This window comes from Ruditapes philippinarum, unplaced genomic scaffold (assembly GCF_026571515.1).
Source record: "Ruditapes philippinarum isolate M1 unplaced genomic scaffold, ASM2657151v2 ctg1240_1_1_1_1, whole genome shotgun sequence".
NCBI lineage: Eukaryota > Metazoa > Mollusca > Bivalvia > Venerida > Veneridae > Ruditapes > Ruditapes philippinarum.
Window position 1 is genome coordinate 124,804 of NW_026859611.1, and position 23,034 is coordinate 147,837.

The window sequence follows — 23,034 nt, forward strand, 5'->3', positions numbered from 1 at the left end:
TAAGGCTGAAGTTACACTTTGCATCATCCATCAACACACAGTATGAAACTTAATATCATAAACATTGAAAATAAGACTAAAAGTGACTTAATACCAACTATTAAGTTTTTGTTTGGACAATTAATCTTAGCATGTATGCTTAAAAAAACAATATTGCTCTCTGGCATTCCTACCACTTTCCTTTTGCTTCCTTAATTAAATCATCGTGCCATACTGGTGGTATGGGTTTTTTAGCTACAATCATTGTTACTTATGTTGTTTTTTTTAATAACAGTGCATGGTTTATTTAATCTAGTTTTGCTTTAAGAGATAAAAAAATACTGCCAACATATCTATATGAAACAAATTTCTTCTGATGCTTTGGGCTTTATTGTCACAATAAGAAAACATAAGAATGAGAGTTGTTTTCATTTTTATATTGAAAGCTTGAGAAAAAGAAGATCTTTATCATTTTGGCTCGGCCTGCAAGTTTACAACATTTTGGAAAAAATCAACAGCTCTTTACAAAATAAATCCGATTTAACTGTGTTGCCATACTAACGACAACTAACTAAGCCTATATAAATTGACCTGTATTTAGTACATTTTTTCAGCTGAAATCAACATGTAGTATAATTTAGGAAATAAGCCAGTAACTTCAAAGTAAGGATACTACGTCATCGTGCACCTGCAAAATACTCCCAATCGGACTGTTCTTTCGTGTAAACATCCTGTCGATTCGAAGGTAAAATATGTTTTTATTTTAAGATATCGTTGAATATCAACAATTAATATAGCGCGTAAATAATTGGCTTTGGTACTACATATTATTTAAAAAAAAAACGTTTGAAGTACTGCCTAGTTTAGTCCTGAAAACGGGATAAAGTCGTTTGTTTCCCGGACTCCTAAACAAAATAAAGCCCGTTTTCAGGTTTAAATGTCATTATTACTCAGCAATATCAAAAGTAAACACAAACATGAAACACGATCTAAACATTTTAATTTTTGAATGGGTAAATGGAATCTGTTATAATGTAACGGTTACATGTGTAATATTATAATCTAAGCTAACGAGGCTATATTTAACAATAAATGTACAAAAAGTAATAGGTTATATGTTATTTTAAGTTTTTAAACACATAATCAGTATAATATACTGTGCAAAAGATGTTAGCATATACAACAATGTCTGTTAATATACTATTATTAGATATAATAAACATAACACAAATAAATTCATGAAATAGTTTCCTGTTAAGTCAGAGTACGCCTAAGGATATTTAAAAATAGAATTGTAATCTAGCTGTATCATTAAAGTCTCTGTTTGCCTTTTGTCACTCAGATTCTTGACAAAATTAGAATTTAGAATTGTCCGTGCATGATAAAAACTAAATTGTTGTTTTTATAACTATGTTTCAAAGATAATATGTTCTGTTTTTCTATATTAATTTTATTTTATAAAAATGCACGTTTAGTTTGCTTTTGCTTTTGCAATTTCAGAAAACTTGTTATTCTAAGACATAAACTAAGAGCTATATCAATGTTTTAATTAATTGCTCAGGATTTTTATTTTGCCATGACAAGACCTTTCAATTTTCATCTGTTATTTGTAGGATCGGAAGAACTTTATCATAGAGAACATTTAAAAATGAGATTAACTGTTATGATATATAATCAACAAACAACGACGACACATTAAAATATCCACCTGTTTAAAATCTCCAACTGTTCAATTCTTCACAGCATCTGTTCATATTTTTTTAACTCACAGTTTGTGTTTGTTATACATAAACGATGTATTCCCGGGTTCGGGAAGATATCGTATGCTTGATACTTTCGTTCGAAGACATACGTTGGAGTCTTGAACTTGCCTACAATGAAATAGTAAAAATTTAAATAAAAATTCAATTTAAAGGCCAGTATTACACGGAAACAGCAACATTTTAAACATTAAAAGGCAATTACGTACTGACCTCAAAGGAGATATTTAAATAAGAAAGGATTTATTATCAAAACATGTAATTACCGTTTCTTATATGACCCTTTGCAACACACGAAGTAACAAAGAAGAACTGAGGCAACAACAAGAACAGCACATCCAATAGTGATTCCTATAATCATTCCTATAGTCATTTGTGAATCTCCCTCTACACAGGTACCTGAAATATCAATCAATCAATCAATGCTTAATATTTTTTTCTGTCATGATTAATCAATTGGTATGAAATACAATTATCTCTTTTCCAATTATTAATGAGAAGTTACCAGTCGTCCATCTGTAAAGGTTTGAATCCGGGTCACAAAGTAAACAAGCAACCGGTGACAAAATGTACCGTACTACACACATTCCGTCGATAAAGCAATAGCCATCCTATTGGAGAAATAAAATAAAATTTTACCACAAGAAAACGTCAAGTTGAAGCTATTGAAACAGTAAAGTACTGCAGACTAGAATCTGTAGTGTTTGCTCAAGTGTAAGTGCAATCATTATTAAACTGCTTTATATTTGATGCTCATATGGTCTAACACGCAGAGGTTAAGTAAGTTATGGATAGTATAAACTGACATGACAAAGGCAAAATATATTGTTGATTTCAAATTAAGATTTTGTTGACTATAAAATAATTAGGCTTGTTTTTACTGAAATGAGGATCTCTTGAATACTGACAAGATAAAACACAATTCTCAATATATCTAAAAACATAGAAACAAAAACATCACCCTCAATTCTATCATGATATTCCCTTGACTTGTATTCTTTGTCAAGCATGTAGTATCATAGACAAGGACGGTGTTGATTTCACCATAGGCCACACCATCATTGCTGACAGAAATGTCATACGAGATAACAAAGGGACCATCATCGTTGATTCCTTCAGATCGCCTTTTTCTACTGTCAGTTGCGCAACATTCGCCAGTGAAAATATCCTCATAGTAACCAGTATGAATAGATTGTTCCATCTTAACTCGAGTACCATTGAGATATACCTTTATATATAATGAAAAAAGTTTAATAATCTGGTGAGACCATACATTAAATCCTGTGTGTAGTCTTTTTATGATTTAATGAACAACAATATTCTTTCAAAGCTCCATTTGCAAAAGACGCTCTGTTGTTATATGTTATTAAATGATCAATAATATTTAAAAATCTATCAGGTTATTTATTCACCTGTGATAAAAGCGTTGAAAAGAAAAGAAAACAAACCCTATGTTTACTTATGTCACACATAAAACCATCAAACATGTTGTCAGATCTGATTTCGAAGCAAGTACAGTCATCCTCTTCTGTGATTTCACAGATTCCGTTTCCTTCTATACCATACACTACAGGAGGTATTCTTATGTCATCACTACAATCTGGTCCACAGAATGTTCCATGGCATTCACACACTCCTAAAGCATAGATAAAACAACTAATATGAACACATTGTACTTCGAAAAATAAATATATAAACCCTATCTTTAGGAATATAATCACCAAATTGTTTAGATTAGAAAATATATATACTTAATAAATAAATATTCACGATGCATCAATTAAATAATCTCCCATCTCTCTTTATGGTTAAAGTTTAAAACAAGGACAGAAAATGAAGTCTTACACAAAGGAAATAAATGATGAAATGTTATACATGAAAATATCAATTAAACGTAAATGCTAAATTAAATGTATGTTTTAAATAGTCTCTTTAATGTATTGTTAAACATGCAATGAATAAAAACTGTCCGAAATTGTTCATGCTCTATATAATTAACTAAACTTTTATGAAATATGATAGTGTAAGTAATCAATTGATATTTAGCTTTTCATGTAACTAATTTGAAATCTTTGGCGAAAAATTCATTTTTTACCTGTCTCAAGGCATTCACCATTTCCACTACAATTGTTCAAACAAATTTGCAAACGAAAGGTGTTAACCTTGTCTGTATTATTTGCAACAAATACAGGATTGAGGTTTAGAACAGTATCTGCAACATTGTTTACATTAGTGACATGTGCATCTACCCAGCCCGTGTCGTTCCCATGCTGAAATGTATTAATACATATCTTGTTTTGCATTGTTCGCAATGTAATTACGGTTTTGTATGTATCATAGTTAATTGTTCAGTTGAATTACCTTGTAATGAAAGAAGACATTTAATTTTTTTCATGTAATGCTGGTTTAGTATGACTGCAATGAATTAAAATATTACTTCTGTAAACTCCTGTATTAAATTGAAGCAAAAGCAAATACTGCTGTAAGCAACTCACAGTCAAATCATAAACACACTGTTCAACAATTATGTCTGGGTCTTCTTCAGCAAGGTAGTCTGGAAACTCCATAACTGCTGGAGTATTGTAAATGGAGCTGTTACACAGTGCAAATGCTTCTTCTTCTGTGAAACTGTCTGTGCTCCTCTGGTAAATGTTTACAAGACAAAGATAAGAAGAATAATTGATATGATGAAAGCAGTTTAATATTTTTGTACAGTTTTTGTAACGAGTAATAAGATGAAAAGCGGTAAGAACTAGAAAGTAATGCCTTAAGAACGCGCAAAATAGTACAATTGTATATATTTCAGGTACTTGTGATTGGGCCTAGTCATGGACGGCAGTAGTAAATAAGTCCACTTTCTATGCCTCTTATAGCACAGGACTCAGCAGATGATAGACTACAATGTGTTTTGAATTCATAAAACGAACGACAATTTATCAAATTTGTATGATCATGTTAAGCTAAAAATAATTTAGGACTTACTCTTTCTCGGGATACAGACGTTCGGCTCCTAAGTTTGTGTTGTACGGAAATTTGAGTTGCTCGTCTTTTTCTACGATTAATCTTACATTTCCTCTTTGTTATAGAATTTGGTCTGTTACAAGGCTGGTTTGCTTTCCCGTTCATGTGTGTGTTCCACGGTGTCAGCAAGCGTGCATCATTTTTAAACAAGTTTTCTTCGTCCGACAATCTGATGCATTAAATAGATCAGAGTTCGTAGATAAGAAAGTAGAGAAAAAACGAAATCCCTCAAGCACACAAAAAACGGCTGATGGAAATTTTGAAAAAGTTGAAAATGTTGCCGGCCCGGTTTGCTTACGCGAACAAAATTTGTAATGTTATCAGTTTTGTTCGTGCTCCCCAACCAAGAACTAGTAAATTAACAAAATTCAAGGTTCGCAAAAATGTTTAAGCAATACATCAAGGAATCTATCCATATTAAAACACTAATGTAGTATAAACTAAGACTATAAGCTCAAACAATATTGTTTCAGTATATATTGCTTCACATGCACCAGCTTGAATGCATCTTTATTATACGGTTATTGACTAGTGAGCTATTGAATATGATGTGATATTCTTTGGCAGATGACATATTGACCGAGGCGATAGCAGAGGTCAATATGACTTTCTGCCGGTGAATATCACATCATATTCAATGGCTTACTAGTCAATAATTGTTTAATTATATGAATAGGCTAAGAGATTAAAAAAACACACACACACACAAACAAGTACAACCTTATATACATGTACAAATTTTGCCTCGTTGATGCGCCGGAAAAAACACGCACGTGTAAGGCGTGCAATGACTACTCGAACGCTGCGCATACAAAAATAATTCAAGTTTATAGTCACCTTTAAGTATAATAGTAAAGTAATGATATTTTAATCGAGAAATATGCCATAAAGAACAAAAAGCGACAATTAATTTTAACTAACACGCGGAATTAACAGTCTACGGTGTGTGATCATTGAATATGAGTCTCAATCTATTTTTAGACTTCAGCCAGTGAATATGATACTATATCCAGTGAATATGATTTTATAAAAAGTTCTGTTGACTACTGTTTGGACCAATGAGATTGCAGCTATATTTAGATCATATAATAAATTATTATATGGCACGTTTGAATGTTGCCTTTCATTTCATAATCTTAACGTTAATATTTTCGGATATAATGCTTTATGACGGTTTTATGGTTCTATATAAACAGTTTTTTGTATGTATAACCAGAGCTGCAAATTTATCTGATTATTGCAAAGTTAATATGATTTTTGTACACAGCTGCTGTCAAATTATGAAGTAATTTTTGTTTTTTTCTTCATATATGGTAATTCTAATAATTATGTTGTATTTTAAATTCATTATGAAGATATTATATTGCCGTGTGTAAACGGATGTCTGCAATATAAAACTCGCTTAGCGGTTCGGGTCATAACACCTTAAAACCGTTGATACCTGTCAATATACACTGTCAGACATATCTTATTATACTTAAAGATAAATTTGGGTCCTTACTTAAAAAAACCGCACAGGAACGTTAAATTCTTAATATACCTAATTTTTAAACTGCTGACGAAAAAGAATACTTGTGCTTTTATTTACGGGATGCGCCAACGTTTCTTCAGAGCATTGATAAAAAGCGGATTTGACTTCCAAGTTTTATCCTTGCGTTCCTTGGCGGATTTACAGAAAATCCTTATTCTTCAATATCTTTATTTTCTCGGAAAAAAGTAAATAAACCCTGATATAAATTTGTTATCTTTTTTCAAATAATTCATCAAAACATTTGGAGAAATGCATTTCTATTCTATTCAAAGATTATAAGATAAATGTATCAACAGGTCGGGTCGTTGACTTTGAACCATTTGCCGTAACATTGTTGGTTGAAATCCGCCAAAGGCTTTGGATTTATTTGTGTTAGGAAGCTATCCATATGCAATGTACATGCATTTTATGAAAAACTGGTGGGTTTACCCAAGTCCCCGTCATATGGAGGTACGCCTGAGGTCTTATTCTAGCAAGCAATAAAGCTAGGAAGTCGCATATGACGTTAAAATTGCCAAACCCAACAAGTAAAACATTAAGCATTAAAAAGACATTTAGATAAGCAAATAAGTTTGTTGATGACGTTAAAACAGTCAAGCTAACCTTTGAAAAATACACATAATTATTACAGTTACCAATGGAAACATATTGCCTAAAAGGAGAAACAGAATCCTTAAGGAATGTCCCGAAACGGGAAAAATTGAAAACAAAAAACGAACAAACAAACGAAAATACCCTTACGTTCGAAAAAGGCTCTAGTTTGTTAATCATCATTCAAAAGTATCTGTTAATAAGACACCTATTTTAATACAAAATATTCCATTTTTTTTCTAAACGTTGCAATAGCAACTGAACTGAGGGCTCTTTAAAAATTTATACTCTGACCTCCAACTATCTGCGAAGCGATAGCTCCGATTATTGTCATTTGAAATGGTTTTGTTGTCTCTGTGAAGAAAATCGTTACTTCTGTTGCCATCAAATGTTCCGCATAAGCCATCAATATTGCCGTAATCTTTAGCAGACATGTATATATCAATGTTCATTGTGTTACTCCATCCATGAAATGCTATGTCGATAATGGTACCTATTGGCGTTCTGACCTATATATTTAACCGCAGAGAATATTATATAAAGAAATGAAATTTTTATCCTAATGTAACAGGAAAGGTACTTAATTGTGTAAGTGTAGATATGGATAAAACAAAAAAATATATATTGAAACTATGAATTTCAGTCAGCGAGATGAGTGAGGTTGTTTTATGTAAAAATACTGTTTATTTAACAGAGAATGTTGATTTTCCAACTTCGGTGTTACTAGGTAGCTTATATTTATATAATTGTGTATGTAATTTAACTAATTGTGAATGAAAAGTCCTTGTTTAATGTTCTTCCGTCTTGTTTAATAATGGAATTTATTTTCCTTACACCTATTGTAAAATATATACAGACCTTATAACGATGGGAATGGATTTCGTCGATATCAATAAGGCCACCTTCATTGCACTTTAAGTCGAACTTGAAAATGGTGTTATAACATTTATTAAAGATGAAAGTATCAGCTCCAACAGCTATTGCTATTCCACATGCACATACAGGTCCGCTGTTTGATCCAGGGGAACAATACTGAGCTGACTGTTGAACCTGAAAACATATTCATTCTATTGTTTATCAAAGCTTAATTATTTCATACTAACCTTCATGCTAAGTATGTATATTTGTTCCCCTTTTCAATTTAACCTTTTGTATTATATTGTTTGAGCATTATCTTTTCAATACACTAAGATTGAAAGAAAAGAAAAATGTTTCGAAAGTAGTGATCATAAGGTTACATGTTTTAAATGCTTTGTATAATAACCATCTTTAAATCTGTGTTGTGTCTTTATCAGGTATCGAAAATATATGACACATTGTTTAAGACCTTATGTTATAAACTCCACTGCAAACGTTTTCAACAAATAAAAAAACATTTGTCCGAGTTAAAATTATATGCATTAAGCAATGTTGAATTTTATAACCTCTATTTGGTATTTCATATTCCTGTATAATGTATAATTTCCTTCCTTCTGAGCTTCATAATTCCTGAAAAATAGATAAGTGAATTCTTGCTTTTGTTTGTTTGTTCGTTTTGTTTAACGGCGCATCAACACAGTATATGTCATTTGGTGCCGAAACAGAAAAGATGATTTTGGCTACGCTCGGGAGCAACTCTTGGCTCAAAACCACCTCGCCTGCTAAACCTTAGTGATACATTGAATACATTGGATCGCCTCTTACGATCACGAACGGATACACTGTGACTGCAATTCTTTTGTCCTAACCATCAAAAGCAACATCTCAATCACAAGGAAATCTTGCTTTTGTAAAACACATACGAGGGTCATTCAATAGATAATGAAACCATCTTAATAACTTTTAAACTAATGATTCGAATTCCATAAAAATTTACATGACTATGCGTCAATCTATTTTCGATTTTTTCACAGAGTTTAATCACGTCATATTATGTGACGTCATCACAGCGTGACGTTGACTGACGTCACTTAAAGCGTCATAGCCGCGTTCACGTCGCAGGAACAGCGCAGTTACATCAAAATTAAATTTCAGCGTAACAAAAGCGCGAAAGTGTTATTCAATGCATTACAGGAAGCTTGTGGCACCTATGCTCTTTCGTATGTACAAGTTACTAGATGGGTAATAGAATTCAAGGACGGCAGGGTAACCATCGACCAGGGAGAAATGTTACAGCTACTGACTTGTATAGTACGGTCCAGGTAAAAAAGCTTTTAAATCATGACAGAAGGATATCGTGTGAAGAATTGGCACAGGAACTGGAAATAAGTGTAGGGTCGGTTCATACAATTATTCGAAACCATTTAAAATGCGCAAGGTTTCAGCAAGATGGGTACCACATCGCTTGACGTCGGAGCAGGCAGAACGTCGTTTGAACATCGCTACTAACCATTTTTCTCGCGACTTTTTATCAAGACTTGTGACTATTGGTGAAACTTGGGTAAGATTGTATGAGCCAGAGTTAAAAAGACAATCGGCTGAGTGGCATACTCCTAACTCTCCGAGGCCAGCAAAGTTTAGACGGGTACAGTCAAAATTTAAGATGCTGATGATATTTGCCTACGATATCCATGGTGTATTGACAAGTAATTAAGTGCAAAATGGACAAACTGTCAATGACAAGTACTATGAGGAGTACCTTAAAAAACACCTAAGACCAGCGATTCGAAAAAATCGTCCTGAACTTTTAGCGGCTAATCCAATAATCCTCCATGCCATGACAACGCAACGGCACACGGTGTAGAGGGGGTGACGTCACTCTTTCAGTCATACGGATGAGAAATATTAGCTCAAACACCTTATTCCCCGGATATTAGTCCATGTGACTATGACTCATTTTCCAAGCTGAAGGAACATATGAGAGGAATACGTTACGACGACCTTGTCGAGCATGTGAGCGCGGTTGCCTAGCAACGGGAATAGAACACCTGCCGAAGCGCTGGACATCGGTCGTTGACCACAAGGGATATTACTTTGAAGGATTATATTAAGGTAAGAATGATATCCTACGCTATTAAGAAATTATTTAGTAAGTTTCATTATTTATTGAACGACGTTCACGTTATCCGTATATATTTCAAATGTTGATGAAAAAAAAATGGACATTTTTTAAACCAGAATACAAAACAAAACAATAAGTTGATCGGGTTTTAAGTGGTTTAGTATAAAAGTTTATATGATGAATAATAACATTTATCTTCTGCTATATATAAATATGCTTTAAATAAATCTCACACTTACTTGCAATCTTTATATAATTATGTTGTGGTTTATTGTCACATATGATACTTAATACAATAAATACTAAATACTAATCAACATTATATGTTGTGGTATGTCAGACATTCCATTCCCCATAACCTTTCAATTTTTATTATTCAAAAATTAAATAGACAAATGTTCTTATACAACTTTTCTATATGGCATATTGCTTAAATGACCTTCGGAAACATTTTACGAGGACAGTTCAGTAAGAACGTAAAACCATGGTTTAAATACAGATAGGAGGAAAAATTAAACATTATTTTTCAATGAAACTCCCGTTACTTCAATGCATTTGATCAACCTTTCTTCCACCAGTTTATGCCTTTGAAATGAAGGTGGTCTGTTTCGTTTCCAAACAAAACGAGCCTTGAGTAATAATTATCTTGCAATATGCACACAAGTGGGACTTCAAATTTCAAAACAGATTATTATCACTTCGGGCAAGGTCTGGAATAAATGGCGGGGGACTTAATTGCTCAAATTGCACTAACTAACAGCCGCTTATACAATTTTTAATTGTGCACTGAGGCATTGTCAGAAGGATACCATGCGCTAGCTGTACTCTCCTTTTCATTACTAGCAAACATATGAAAAAGAAAATCAACAAGAAATAAAAAGCAAACCGTAATTGTTTAATGATATTGGCATGGTATTCACCTATAACTGAAGTAGCAGCAGCAGGCTTGTTATCCATTAATATAAGCCCTTAAGAGTTCCATAGTGACCATTACTTTGCCAGCTGATGGTTGAGGGGACTTTTTATAATATCTCAGACCCAGTGGCGAATTTACCAAGTTTCATCTCCTTATACAAAACGAGAATGAAAATTTATGGACTTAACTCTACCCTTTGATTACGATCTCACATGTTCAAGTATCTGGGTACCTACCTGATAGATACTTTTGACATGCCAAACACAATCTTCATGGATTAATGTGAAAAGACTTCTATTACAAAAAAACACATTTTGGTGCAAGGTCGACAACTGTGATTGCACGATCATTAAGCATTTAATTATCTCCTATCTAATGAAATCAGGAGGGCGACCTGGCCTAATGTCATAATATTCTCAGGTATCTCGCCCACGTTTATTTTCTACTGAGCTCTTTGCCTTTGTAAATTCTTTGGGTTACTACTCGTATCACTATACACATCAGCCACAATGCGATGGATTTTTGTGACGTTTATTCCCTCATTAGTGATGAACTTTATGACTGATCTTCACTCAATATTCTTGCTTTCCGTATTTGCATATGGGTAAAGATTATCGAACAAAAGTAAGAGCAAAATCTACGTGTTGACCAAATTGCCGTTGTCATGCAACTAACACAGGTTTAAAAAAAATGTAAAAACAATATCTTGTATTATATAAAAAAATATCAAGTTCTACGGAATTGAAGTCCCCTCGTAAATTTAGTTTATATAACCTCTAAAATATTTTGTAGAACATTTATAAATATTCATAAATATTATCTTACAATCCGTCTACTGTTCTCATATGTGGATCAACGTGTGAGTAACATCTTTTGTTCCGATGTCTGTAATTGTCTGTTACTCTAACCTGAAAATTACATCAAACTGTTTCATTCTAAAAATAACTGTTAAATGATTACACATGTTCTTGTGCCTTAAATCGCATATTATATTAAGAACATAAGGACCTACTTTTAAAGAAATGTTGAAAGATTAATATGAAATTTATACAGTTTCTTTTCTTCATAAGCATTCTATGATCGTCTTGATGTTAAATAACTGACGTCGTTTAAAATAAAAATAAATTTACTCACATGAATGGCTCCTATAGTCTGAAACAAAAAAGACATTCAAGTAAAATATAGTAATTAACTATATGACAAATGTACTAGTTGTTAGACAAAAAAGCCATCAATAAATATTGTAGCAAAATATTAAAATAAAGACCTTTAAATACAATATTCAATTTTGTTTAGGTTAATCTTTAAACAGTACCATGAAATAAACCTAAAGACGGGAATAAACCATACCTCTGATCTGACTGATCTTCGTTTGTCATGGCCGGTAGTGTCTGTTACGTATACTTGTAAGTCGAACTTTGTTGCATCGTCATATGTGCTGTCAGCAGTTGTCAACACTATCCTATGTGTGGTACTTGTCCATTGTTCATTTTTCTTTAAACTCTGTACAAAAATGTTATCTTTAAATCACGGGGGGGGAATCACGTGACTTTTTGTAGTAATGCCCACGAGAAAATGGCGACTGCTGAGCCCCGGTAAGTACCTTATTATGTTAAATTAAGGTGACAAACGTTTCTTAAATACAAACAAAACCTAGCGCATCATATGCGCGCAAATTTTCTTCAAATGATAATACAAAGTGCATTGTCCTACGTCTTGTGGTTTTTGAGAACATTGTTTGAATTGTGTGAAAATTGCACAGGCAGCGATAGTAATTCGCACGAAGCGGTATAATTTGGTACCAAAATAAATGAAAATAAGCTTTCTTTCTGCACTTAAGACGCCAATTCAATCATTTTATTGACATCTATTATCCTAGAAGTCCATATAAAACTTTGTTCGGAGGTCTGTAGCCTACAAATGTTCTTTTCAAGTGTATAGTAAGTAAAACGAACAATTTCTAGATAGTAAGTCGCACGAAAACAAAATAGTAAGTTTCACGCACAGTTTCCAATAGCATATATACATTAATAGAAAGTTGGAGTTTATATGTGAAGGGATAGAAAACAATGATTTCAATTATTCAAGATCAAATATTCCATTTTTTGTCTATAGAACGAATGCTTTATTGGTTATTCGTACATGTTTTAAGACCCCGTTGTCGCGAATTATGCGATACACTCCTTATGTTGACCTCATAGTTTCTGCTACAAAGAAATTTGTTACCTTAGTACATAAGCTTAAGTATTAAATTTGCACTGTGTTATCGAAAATATAAGAAGTAATATCAATGTTTGCTGTTTATGAAACCTTAATAGAAAACATGAATTTGGTGGCTGGAAATATTGTAAAATGTTTATTTCACGAATAACAGTTTGTGAAATAATATATCATGTTTTTTTGTGTTTTTTTATCTTTAAAATAAGGAAGATTACGGGTTGTAAATGACCTTTAAATCTCTAAAATTTAGTTAACTTTTTATATTGTTTTCAGAATGGACTTTCGTTTTGTATGCAAAACATGTGGAAAAGGATACAAAAGTGCATCCGGGCTATCGGCGCACGAGAGAACCCATGCTGGTAATGCCCCCTACAGATGTTGCGGAAAGCTGTTTTTCAGCAAAGCAAATATTACCAGACATAGGTATTTTAAAATTATTTATTTCTTCGTTAAATAAGATACATAACAAAGAATCAATAACTATAGTGTTTGATTGTATTTACATTTATTACCGTCAGCATAAAAGTAAATGTGCTCCTCAAAGAAGCATAAATCCATTAATTCTCAAAATGATATCATTTTTATTTTTCAAAAACGTATTTGTTGTACTGCTACATTTTCCAAAAGATTACTTAATACCACTTTACTCACATTTTGATACATTTATAACAAATTATTTCACATTCAATGCTCTTTTCTTCATGCGATTAGCATATACAACATGGGAATATTATAAAACACATATTTTCCTTGCTACAGAACGAAATTCAAGGCTGAATGGGCCTTTAAAAATGATTCAAAGAAAAGTTTAACGTATGATCTCAATTTAGTGTGCTTTTCATTTTGTGATGTTGCAGGTGTTCTAAGCACAAGGAAGAAATGCAGTTTGTATGCCACTGTGGAAGCATTTTTGCAGTGGGGGCCGACTTGCGGGCTCACCAAAAGGTGCATGGGTCGGCAGCGTACACATGTGACATCTGCAATACAAGTATCCATCGGAAAAAACAATTTGAGGACCACATGGCTATGCATAGCGGGGAGAAGAACTATGTATGTCCATGTGGGAAGAGGTTCACACACAGACCTAATTTGGCCCAGCATTCAAAGAGATGCCAACAGAAGAAGTGATAAGAGTATATGATTTAATTTGAGACATTATGACATGTTTTATGTAACTCCCGCATAAGGAAAGTTTTAAGGTTGTTCGTCTGGCCGTCCGTTTTAACTAAACTTGACAGAAGTAATTTACATGCGATTTTTATAAGAAATTTGACTTAGATTCATAAATGCCATTGACCTTCAAGGTCAATTCCTTTAATTTTGCTAAAATCTGCTAATTTCTCCAAACGTTTTGTTTTCATACTTGGCCATTATACTCAAGTATGTCATTGACATAAGAATAAATGACCGTCAATGCTTAATCATTTAATTTCGCTAAAATCGACCGTAGCTTTATCAATCAATCACAATCAACACTAGTTTTAGGAAAAACCATCAACGACATTACCGTTAAAATACGGTAAACAAGATCCACAAAGAAACAATTCAATTTTGTAAATTTTGCAAACATCACTCAATTTTGATCAAACTTGGCACGACTAACTAACATTAAGTCTACTTGCTAACATTATAGACCTTAAGTTAACCAGAGTTGACTTTCACTAATACATGACCTTGACCTTGAAAGTCAAATCATTGATTTTGTTGCTGTAACTAGCCTTGTTATCATTGAATGGATTAACTTCTTATTAAGATACACGTTCTTCAGGATTAGACTTTCATGTATATTAAACTCAAAGTTACCTTGGCTCTATGACCTTGACCTTTAAACTATTGAATTTCAATGTTTTGTTATAAAGGATGTAACTTAGTAAACAATCAATAGATTATCTTTATATTTGGATAAAACATCATTAAGTTGCGCTTACCTTTGCCATGAGCTTTAAATGACGTTGATTGTCAAGGTCGAACGATTGAATTTTGGTTATATTGTCATTAGTTTATTTATATACGATTTTGATTTATACGTAGACAAAACAACAGTTGTGACAAACGGACATGTTGAATAATTTAGATATGACCTTGAACTTTAAATGACATTGACCGTCAACGTCAGGTGACTGAATTTTGCTTATATGTTTTTACTTGGTCCTTCATTTATTGAAATGATTCAAAATTTAAATTAGAAATAGGAAAACGTCAATTTTCTACCTTATTGTTTTCTTTCATTGATTAAACCTGTATGCGGGGGTATTATAATATTCATTTTATGAACTGTTAAGTTATTTAAACTAACATCGGAGATCCGATGCAAGCTAATTTTAGTTAACATGGTTACAAAAAGGCAATTGTTTACGTTTTCTAGTCAAATGTTGTGTAAATGGAACAATATATTATACTTTCATTTTACACATTTTACCAAGATATTTTTTCTATCTGTCATGTGTTACATACTTTTCATGTACTTTTTATTCAAACATTAATGTGGATTGATCTCAGCAAATAGTGCGTTTTTACAAAATCAAGCATCATCATCATCATTATCATCATCATCACTGCCTCCACCAACACCATGTTCACAAGCATCATGTTCATCATCATCATTTCGATCAACAACAAATTGCCACAACTTTCATCTTTTGTTATAATTTATTTTAAATTTTGTATTGGACAAAGAAGTCTATATGTTTTATTTTTTCTTTGTATGTTTACTTTTTATTGTCAGTTGACATGTTCACTTCATCTGTGATTAAGCAATGATTTTAATCTGTGATTACTTTACTACCTGTGATATTTTAAGAATGATAATTAAATAATAAAAGTGATAAAAATTCATATGTTTTTTAATATTTATTCCATTTTTGTATTTTAGCGTGTATGTATATACTTTGCAGTATGAAGCTAGAATAAAAGCAAATCACAAATATTACATGTATTATTGGCAAATACTTAGAAAACTGTAAAGATAACATTGATATAGTTATGTCAATGTGGTGTATTATCTTATACATTTCGCAATTACATATTAAGTCGTCGATCGGAAAAAAATAAACATAAAATAGACATTTCTTGTAGGAATGAATAATTATGTTAGGAATCACTTTTTCGACACTTAAACACAATGAAACAGTAAACATGTACATTTCTAATCAAACTTTCTTCACTTAAACTCAAAATATTCACTTTCTATTTAAATGCACTTTCTGAACAGAAGTGAAATAGTAAAATGACAAATAAAAAATGTAATGCATTGAAAGAAATTATACACTAGATAATCACATCTTTGATATAGAAAGTTTGATATATTAACGTATGTCAATGTCTTTTATCTAATTGCCATCAATACCCATTCTGTCTGTAGGTAGCATCTTTGCCTCATTTCTGCGTGCACGTTCCCATCGAACACCAAGCGCACCTCTTTGTACAGCATTCCTCGAAGATGACACTGTTTCGGGTTTGCTACGTCCTTTCAGCCTTTTTCTCCCTGCCTTATCAAACGAATGGTCCCTGGTGAAACAAAATTTAATTATAAATATTAAAACATTAAACATGTAAGCAAAGTAAAACCTATGGGTTTGTGTTGTTAAAATTTCTTTATTTTGAGAGGAAATCATATGGTCTAGATTAACAATCAAATATATATTACAACTTACTCGGGAATGATTTTCTTTGGAAGAAGGGATTTGTCTGCAACACAGGGTATGCAATTTTTCACATCAGCCTCGCCCAGAAATGTCTCGCATTCTTCCACCAGGTCATAGACATTGTTTTTACTGGTTCGGTAGGCAAAGGTTCTGTAATTTTGAACAAAAAAAACAACAACATACATTTAATATATTTGTTAAACATTCTGTAGATTGAAAACTGTATGGTTTCAAAATAGCTATTGTACACATGTGCTTATATTTGACAATAATATCAATACCTAATTATTATTGATATTTACTACATTAGGAACGGTGACCTTATTTGGTCAACAAATATCGATGGGCAATTGTTTCGATAGGCAATTGAAACATTTTTTCAGAAAAGATAATGTATTAATATTATATTATCATAACATTATTCAAGAAATCCATTATGCTTTAAAGTTTTTATTGGAAGTGAGGGAAATTGTAAATAACTTACCTCTTAGGATCGAGCCGAGCTTGGACCTTTTCGACAGTTGCACCTATGAACCGACCAAACTCCTTTGATGTGACAGCTCCTTTTCCAGCCTTATCATGAAGAACTAACTCAGAGAAAAATGTTTCGCCCATCATGCTACTGAAGGAACGAACATTATATGTACCCCTATGACAAAGTCCATAAAGCAATGCTTTTGCGTCAATGTTTGCCAGCATTGCCTCCCATAGCTGTAGAGGCCAACCATTCATGGCAACTGTTGCTGGGGGAAATTTTGAAAAATTTGCAAAATTTAACAAGCGATTTCTAAGACCTTCTCGCAGTTTGATTCGTTCGTTTGCAGGGATTCCAGGACAGTCCTCTGATTGCCACCAGTTCCTTATATCTCTGCAAAGATCTGCACATCCTATATCATTGTTACATCGCATCAAACTCTCCACTTCCTCAGAGAAATGCGTTTTTGCCATTTGGACCGACATTGGATCGATAACCTCATCAACCATGATTTTTGTAAGTAACGTCTTCTTTGTTGCCGCTACTGCCCGCCATGGCTCATTCGAATAACCATCTAGTCCTCCGCGACAACTCTTTTGCCTTGACCGGGTCAACAGATGTGTTGAATCTATGCAGCGAACTTCGAACTGTTTTCTTGTTTTACTATAGTCAGGTTTATAAAACCAAGTGCATTTGTTTCCATTGATTGTAACATCCTTTATATCCATATCCCAAGTCTGATACTTTTCTTGCCATTGATTTTCTGAAAACCAAACACTTAGTTCGTATTTTGAGTGTGTCTTCGTGATAACTTTCAAAGCAAGACTTGCTAAGCTGTCAACTCTACGCTTGATAACTCGTCTATTCTCACAAGAATTCCCAATTACGTCATCAAGCCCAAACAGTTTTGACAATTCTGCAATCTTTGTTTTCTTTGTAACTGATTCTTTGATTTTAACACCCTTTGTCTTTCTTAAGTATCGGACAATGACTTTTAACTCTATGTCTAGAAATGTTTTCAGTTCGTTTAGTGACTTAAACTTCGCCAAAAGATCTGATGATGTTACATTGTCCCATTTGAAATTTTTGTTGCTGTCTTTTGTCGTCTTAAACATTGACAGAATGCAAGACATGTCATCTTCTTGCAAAGTTAAAATTGGTAAAGGGATGTTCTCAGCTATACTTTTGTTTTCATTCGAACATGTTTCGTTGCTTCTAGTCAATGTCTCACTTCTGCTGGATGTTGCTGCATTGTCTATTTGAAGTTCAACTGTAGAACAATCTTGGTCTTCGATCATTTTTTCGGCCCATAAGTCTTCTCTTATGTTTGACCTAAAGGCTTCAAATTCTTCCCTTTCTTCTATCAAAGTCATCTTCAATACATCACAAGATGTATCACTTGTGTCAGCAACATGTTGTGGAATCGATTCTGCTAATGAGGGTTGAGGTTCAATATCGGTAGCAGTAGAGGCTTGTTGTTTCTTTTTGTCCTCGTCTATCCGAGAAGTTTGATTTTTCCGATATTGTGGGAAAATCTTTTGATAAGTTGCTACTATTATATGCTTTTTAGGTTCATGGCTGGATTCGTTGCCATTAGAAACTTCTATTCTGTTCCAAGTAGGAGTCCGATTTAACTTTCTTACCTCTGAGATTATGTCACATTTTGACATTTTGATTACGGAGTTCCAAACATCCTTTTGCAGCTGTAAAATTGTCAGCGGCTTATTATCCGTTGAGCGAATAACAATGCCATGCCATTGACCATCAAATGAAGAACAAGGGACATGAATTCCATTGTTGTGTGCACATGTATGTACCTCCTCTGTGATGTCTCTTATGGTCTTTGTGGTTAAACTGTAACCCTTGGGAAACCAAGCTACCGGTGCCCACTTAACACGTTCTTTGTCCCAACTTCTGTCAAGATCACACAGTAAGTATACAACTGCTTCAGAAGCCCGCTCTCTGTTTATTTCGTAGTGATTTTCAGTGAGAATTTTTACTTCATGAATAGTAGCAACTAATTTCTGAACTGATATACTTCTTGACTTAAAAGGTTCCATGTCCGGCTCAGTGTTTGAATGAACTATGGATTTGAAACGTCCAATCATTTGGACACTCTTGCTTCTTTCTTCAATTTTCTTTTTTAATTCCTTCTGCTCTTCACTGTACTTTGTTGGTTTTTTAACATTTTCTTCTCCATACATCTTCAATGCCAGCTTCATAGCATCTTGGAAGAGTGGTTGATCTCTAAGTACTGAGAAAACTGTGGTTTCCTCAGGTGTCCAACTAACGAATAAAAGATAGGGAACATCTAATACCTCGATTTCAGAAAGACACTGTAGGAGATATCTATGAGGAAATCTTGAGTGGATACTGTAGTATGGACACTTAATTTCAATGGCTACTTTAGTTGTTTCAAAAGAGGCATTCATACGTAAACTTCCATCGGGGGACACAACCATGAATATTTCACTATCTTCAGTCAAAACGGTAGAGCAACCTTCTTCATAGAATTTAAGATCAGGTTCAAAGACAGGCAATACCTTCCCAACAACTGTCGCTATGGCATTTATTTCATTTATAACACCGTGATTCATGGCCTTCTTTTGTTCTTCTGACCGTTCAAGTTCTGGAACACCACATATTACTTTATCGAAGTGATCCTGTTGCCGTTTAAGACCTTCTCCACCTAGAGCAGCAAACAAGGTACTTCCGGTTACTTTCGCTGCTTTTCTTAGTTCTAACCATTCTGGTGTCCTTTGGTTTAAAAGCCTTGTATTTTGTTCATGCCTTTTAATGTCTTCTTTCTGTTTGGGTATTGCGACATAATCTGGGTGATTTTCAATGTTTGTTGTGTTGGAACTCACAAAGCTGTGGTTGTTCAGGAATGCGACTATCTCTTCTATTTCTTCGAGCACATCACATGCTAGGTTAAGAAATTCGTCTAAGTCATGCAAAAAACGCTATTATGGCACTTATTGCATAGACATATTTTCCTTTTCGCCAGTGTGTGGCTCCTCCTCTTTCAATAAGTTTTGTTTTACAGTATTCTTTTTTCCTGCGTATTTCTCGTACTTGAAATATATCAGTGGAGAGTCTCTTTATAGTTTTGATCAGAAGGTTTAAAACATCAGTTTTAGAATCGTTAGGTAGATCGTCAATACTTGAAACATCAGTTTCAAACGTAGTTAGTTTCGCTTGCATATCATTTAGTTCTTGAATATGTTCTGTTAAACAATTTTTTTTCTCTGATAAGGTTTTATCAGTTTCGTGTCCAAGCAGATCAACATCACCTGAATCTTCGGTAAGGCCCATCTTCAATTTCTTACCATCGAATGTTAAACAAGTAGACTGATGTTCCATTGATGAACCCAAGAAGGTCATCATGTCGTTGTATATACCAGGCCGCCTTTCTTCACCTACATTTGACAGATCAAAATGTCGAAGAACTTTAATATCAGGGACTGCAAAATTCACCTCTGAGTTCTCTGGGCTATATTCACCAGGTTGGTCCGTTCTTTGTATAAGATTTCCATGGCTCTTGAACCCTCCCATGAAGTTGATGAATCTTTCTCCGAAAGCTCTCCATCCAAGTTTCCAAAACATTTTTGTGATGTCTGTGTACCTCATATTTGTTGTTGATTTGTTTTCATGCCACTTGACTACCTCTAACCAGAGCTGGAAAGCAATGTTAGTAAGTGGAAATTTATGATTTTTAACTTGACGAAAAAATAACAGAATAGATTCGTCAAGGTTACCATGACTGGCCAATTCATTCATAACTTCTGGCAGTATTTGTTTCATCTCTTCAATTTTTTGTTCATTTTTTAAAAGTTCATTCTTTTCGGTATTTTGACAGTTTGATTTAGGAGTGTTATTTTCGTCATTGGCATTTAGATGTGTGAGTGGATAGGCTGTATATTCAGGTGGTATTTCTTGAAAAGAGGACATTAATTCACATTTCCTTTCGCGGGAGTCTGTTTGAATAACCACACATTCTGTAAGGTCGTTGTTACTGGCCACGTCATTGATTGTGAATATCTCATTTTCCGTATTCACATTGTTTTGCCCTGTATGTGTTGTCACAGTTGGTAACTGTAAATAACTGTTTTGATTGTCTGACGCACAACAACTATCCTGGAATAGGCGTCTCGATGATCCAACCTTTCTTTTCTTGTTCGCTGGCGATGCTTTATATAGAGGTGATTTGTAAGGTGACTTCAGTGGCGTTTGTTTGAAGGAACTTTTGGTGGGATATGATTTGTAAGGTGACTTCAGTGGCGTTTGTTTAAAAGGACTTTTGATAGGATTTAATGTCACACGGCTTGTTATTTTTCTTTTACGGTAGGGGTTCTTTGATCTCTGAAGTGTAAGGTGTGTCTTGGCTTTCATTTTTCTGCAATTAGAAAAAAGATGAACATATATAATTGCTCGTCATTTGGTATGGTGATGTTTATTAACTGAATGCTGATGTTTTTTATATGGAGGTATTTGTTACAGTAAGTCACTATGTTACTTAATTTATGAAAATATATTGAAGAATTTGCAAGAACAAAATAAATTCTTACAAAAACAACAACAACAGCAACAACAAAAAACATGGTACATGGCGCATTGTGCCTCAAAAATCCATATTTTTAAATTCTTTAGAAATGTCAAACATGTGTTTGATAAATGGATAAAACGCATGATAGTATCTTATAACAACTGAAAAAGGTAGCGCTGGACATAAAGTGATGTGTCGTAAAGATAGCGAAATGTAAACAAAGAAGTATTTTGACTTCAATACAAAATGCTTATTCACTAAAAGGTATACCAATTGCCAACAAAACTAAAGATGCTAAAAGATAGTTTGAGTATCTAGCAAATAAGTATGTTGTCGCAAACTGTAACAAGATACCAAAAATAAACAGTTTCTATTTAAATAAAAATGATAGAATTTCAGAAAAATAATGGGCCTTTAAAGAAAAACGAATATTTGAAATCAAACGGTCAAAGATATCTGTACTTTTTAAAGATAAGGCAAGTGGAGTAAAAATATTAATTACATAAAACAATCTTATATGCTGGGTATCAAATCACACCGTCACTGTCACGACATCTGAGTTAAAGAACGGGGTTTTGTTAGCTAGTTTGATGAAAGAATTCAAGGACGCTGGTGGGACTAGAATCCATAGCGGTGAGAAGAATGTGTATAATAATCAGGGACTTTAACCACTCGGCCATTGAGGCACTGAATATCTTAATTACTTACTGTATCACGAACAAAAAGTAACAGTTTACGACGCAACACATTTGTGCACATGGTTAGTAAATAAGCGTATAGTGATTCATAACGTTTTAACAAAACTTCTTTGGTTAATTTATAAAATATGCCTGTGTATAAAAGAATAAATAAATACTTTGTATACCTGTTCTATTACGGCATTGAATATCAATTTGATATGATGAATTCTTCTTCTTTTTGGTCTAAATTGCAGATACTGAAAAGTAAATAAAAGTGTTGTAATATTTCCTCCGGCACAGTTATTTATTTATATATCTAGTTCTACAGATGATGGATGTGGGTCCAGTCTAACGTGAAAAAGGCCATGTAGAACGTACATTGTCTTAGAACGTACATCAATGTCAATGTCTCATTCTTTTTAAGTTAAGTAATCTTTTATGAAATTATATAAATATGATTATTATGAAATAGAATGAAGTATAATTAAAATACTTTCTCGACATTTGTTTCTCTGTCACTGTAGAAGGAACACACAAAATGGTAAACAAAAGAATTTTAAAATAGTTTCGTCACATTTTAGTAATGTATTGGAAACTGTGCGTGAAACTTACTATTTTGTTTTCGTGCGACTTACTATCTAGAAATTGTTCGTTTTACTTACTATACACTTGAAAAGAACATTTGTAGGCT

The 23,034-nt window shown here is 33.3% G+C and overlaps 2 protein-coding genes across 2 annotated transcripts; both read right to left on the reverse strand.

Annotated features, from left to right (window-relative positions):
- Window positions 1-1,347: 1,347 nt before the first annotated feature.
- LOC132757234 (von Willebrand factor D and EGF domain-containing protein-like) lies at window positions 1,348-14,935 on the reverse strand. Its single transcript, XM_060748446.1, has 14 exons — window positions 14,927-14,935; window positions 12,129-12,281; window positions 11,913-11,930; window positions 11,604-11,686; window positions 8,307-8,370; window positions 7,741-7,932; window positions 7,177-7,391; window positions 4,722-4,929; window positions 4,235-4,381; window positions 3,835-4,009; window positions 3,188-3,375; window positions 2,245-2,967; window positions 2,006-2,138; window positions 1,348-1,850 (listed from the first exon to the last, which is right to left on the reverse strand). The coding sequence occupies exons 1-12, from the start codon at window positions 14,933-14,935 to the stop codon at window positions 2,674-2,676; spliced, it is 1,746 nt and encodes a 581-aa protein (XP_060604429.1). The 3' UTR covers window positions 1,348-1,850; window positions 2,006-2,138; window positions 2,245-2,673.
- A 1,055-nt stretch (window positions 14,936-15,990) lies between these two features.
- LOC132757235 (uncharacterized) lies at window positions 15,991-21,509 on the reverse strand. Its single transcript, XM_060748448.1, has 4 exons — window positions 20,162-21,509; window positions 17,127-20,061; window positions 16,652-16,792; window positions 15,991-16,505 (listed from the first exon to the last, which is right to left on the reverse strand). Exons 1-4 carry the CDS (start codon window positions 21,507-21,509, stop codon window positions 16,328-16,330), a joined length of 4,602 nt encoding a protein of 1,533 aa, XP_060604431.1. The 3' UTR covers window positions 15,991-16,327.
- Between the last annotated feature and the right edge of the window lie 1,525 nt (window positions 21,510-23,034).

What these genes read in the sequence shown, in the direction of transcription:
- LOC132757234 (XM_060748446.1), bottom strand. An exon ending in TCCATTCCCATCGTTATAAG is followed by an intron (nt 7,392 to 7,740) that starts GTCTGTATATAT and finishes TTAAATATATAG; the next exon opens with GTCAGAACGCCAATAGGTAC. An exon ending in CGTCTGTATCCCGAGAAAGA is followed by an intron (nt 4,382 to 4,721) that starts GTAAGTCCTAAA and finishes AACATTTACCAG; the next exon opens with AGGAGCACAGACAGTTTCAC.
- LOC132757235 (XM_060748448.1), bottom strand. Translation starts at nt 21,509, where the DNA reads ATGAAAGCCAAGACACACCTTACACTTCAGAGATCAAAGAACCCCTAC. An exon ending in ACGCAGGAAAAAAGAATACT is followed by an intron (nt 20,062 to 20,161) that starts GTAAAACAAAAC and finishes TGCATGACTTAG; the next exon opens with ACGAATTTCTTAACCTAGCA. An exon ending in CCAAAGAAAATCATTCCCGA is followed by an intron (nt 16,506 to 16,651) that starts GTAAGTTGTAAT and finishes TTGTTTCACCAG; the next exon opens with GGACCATTCGTTTGATAAGG.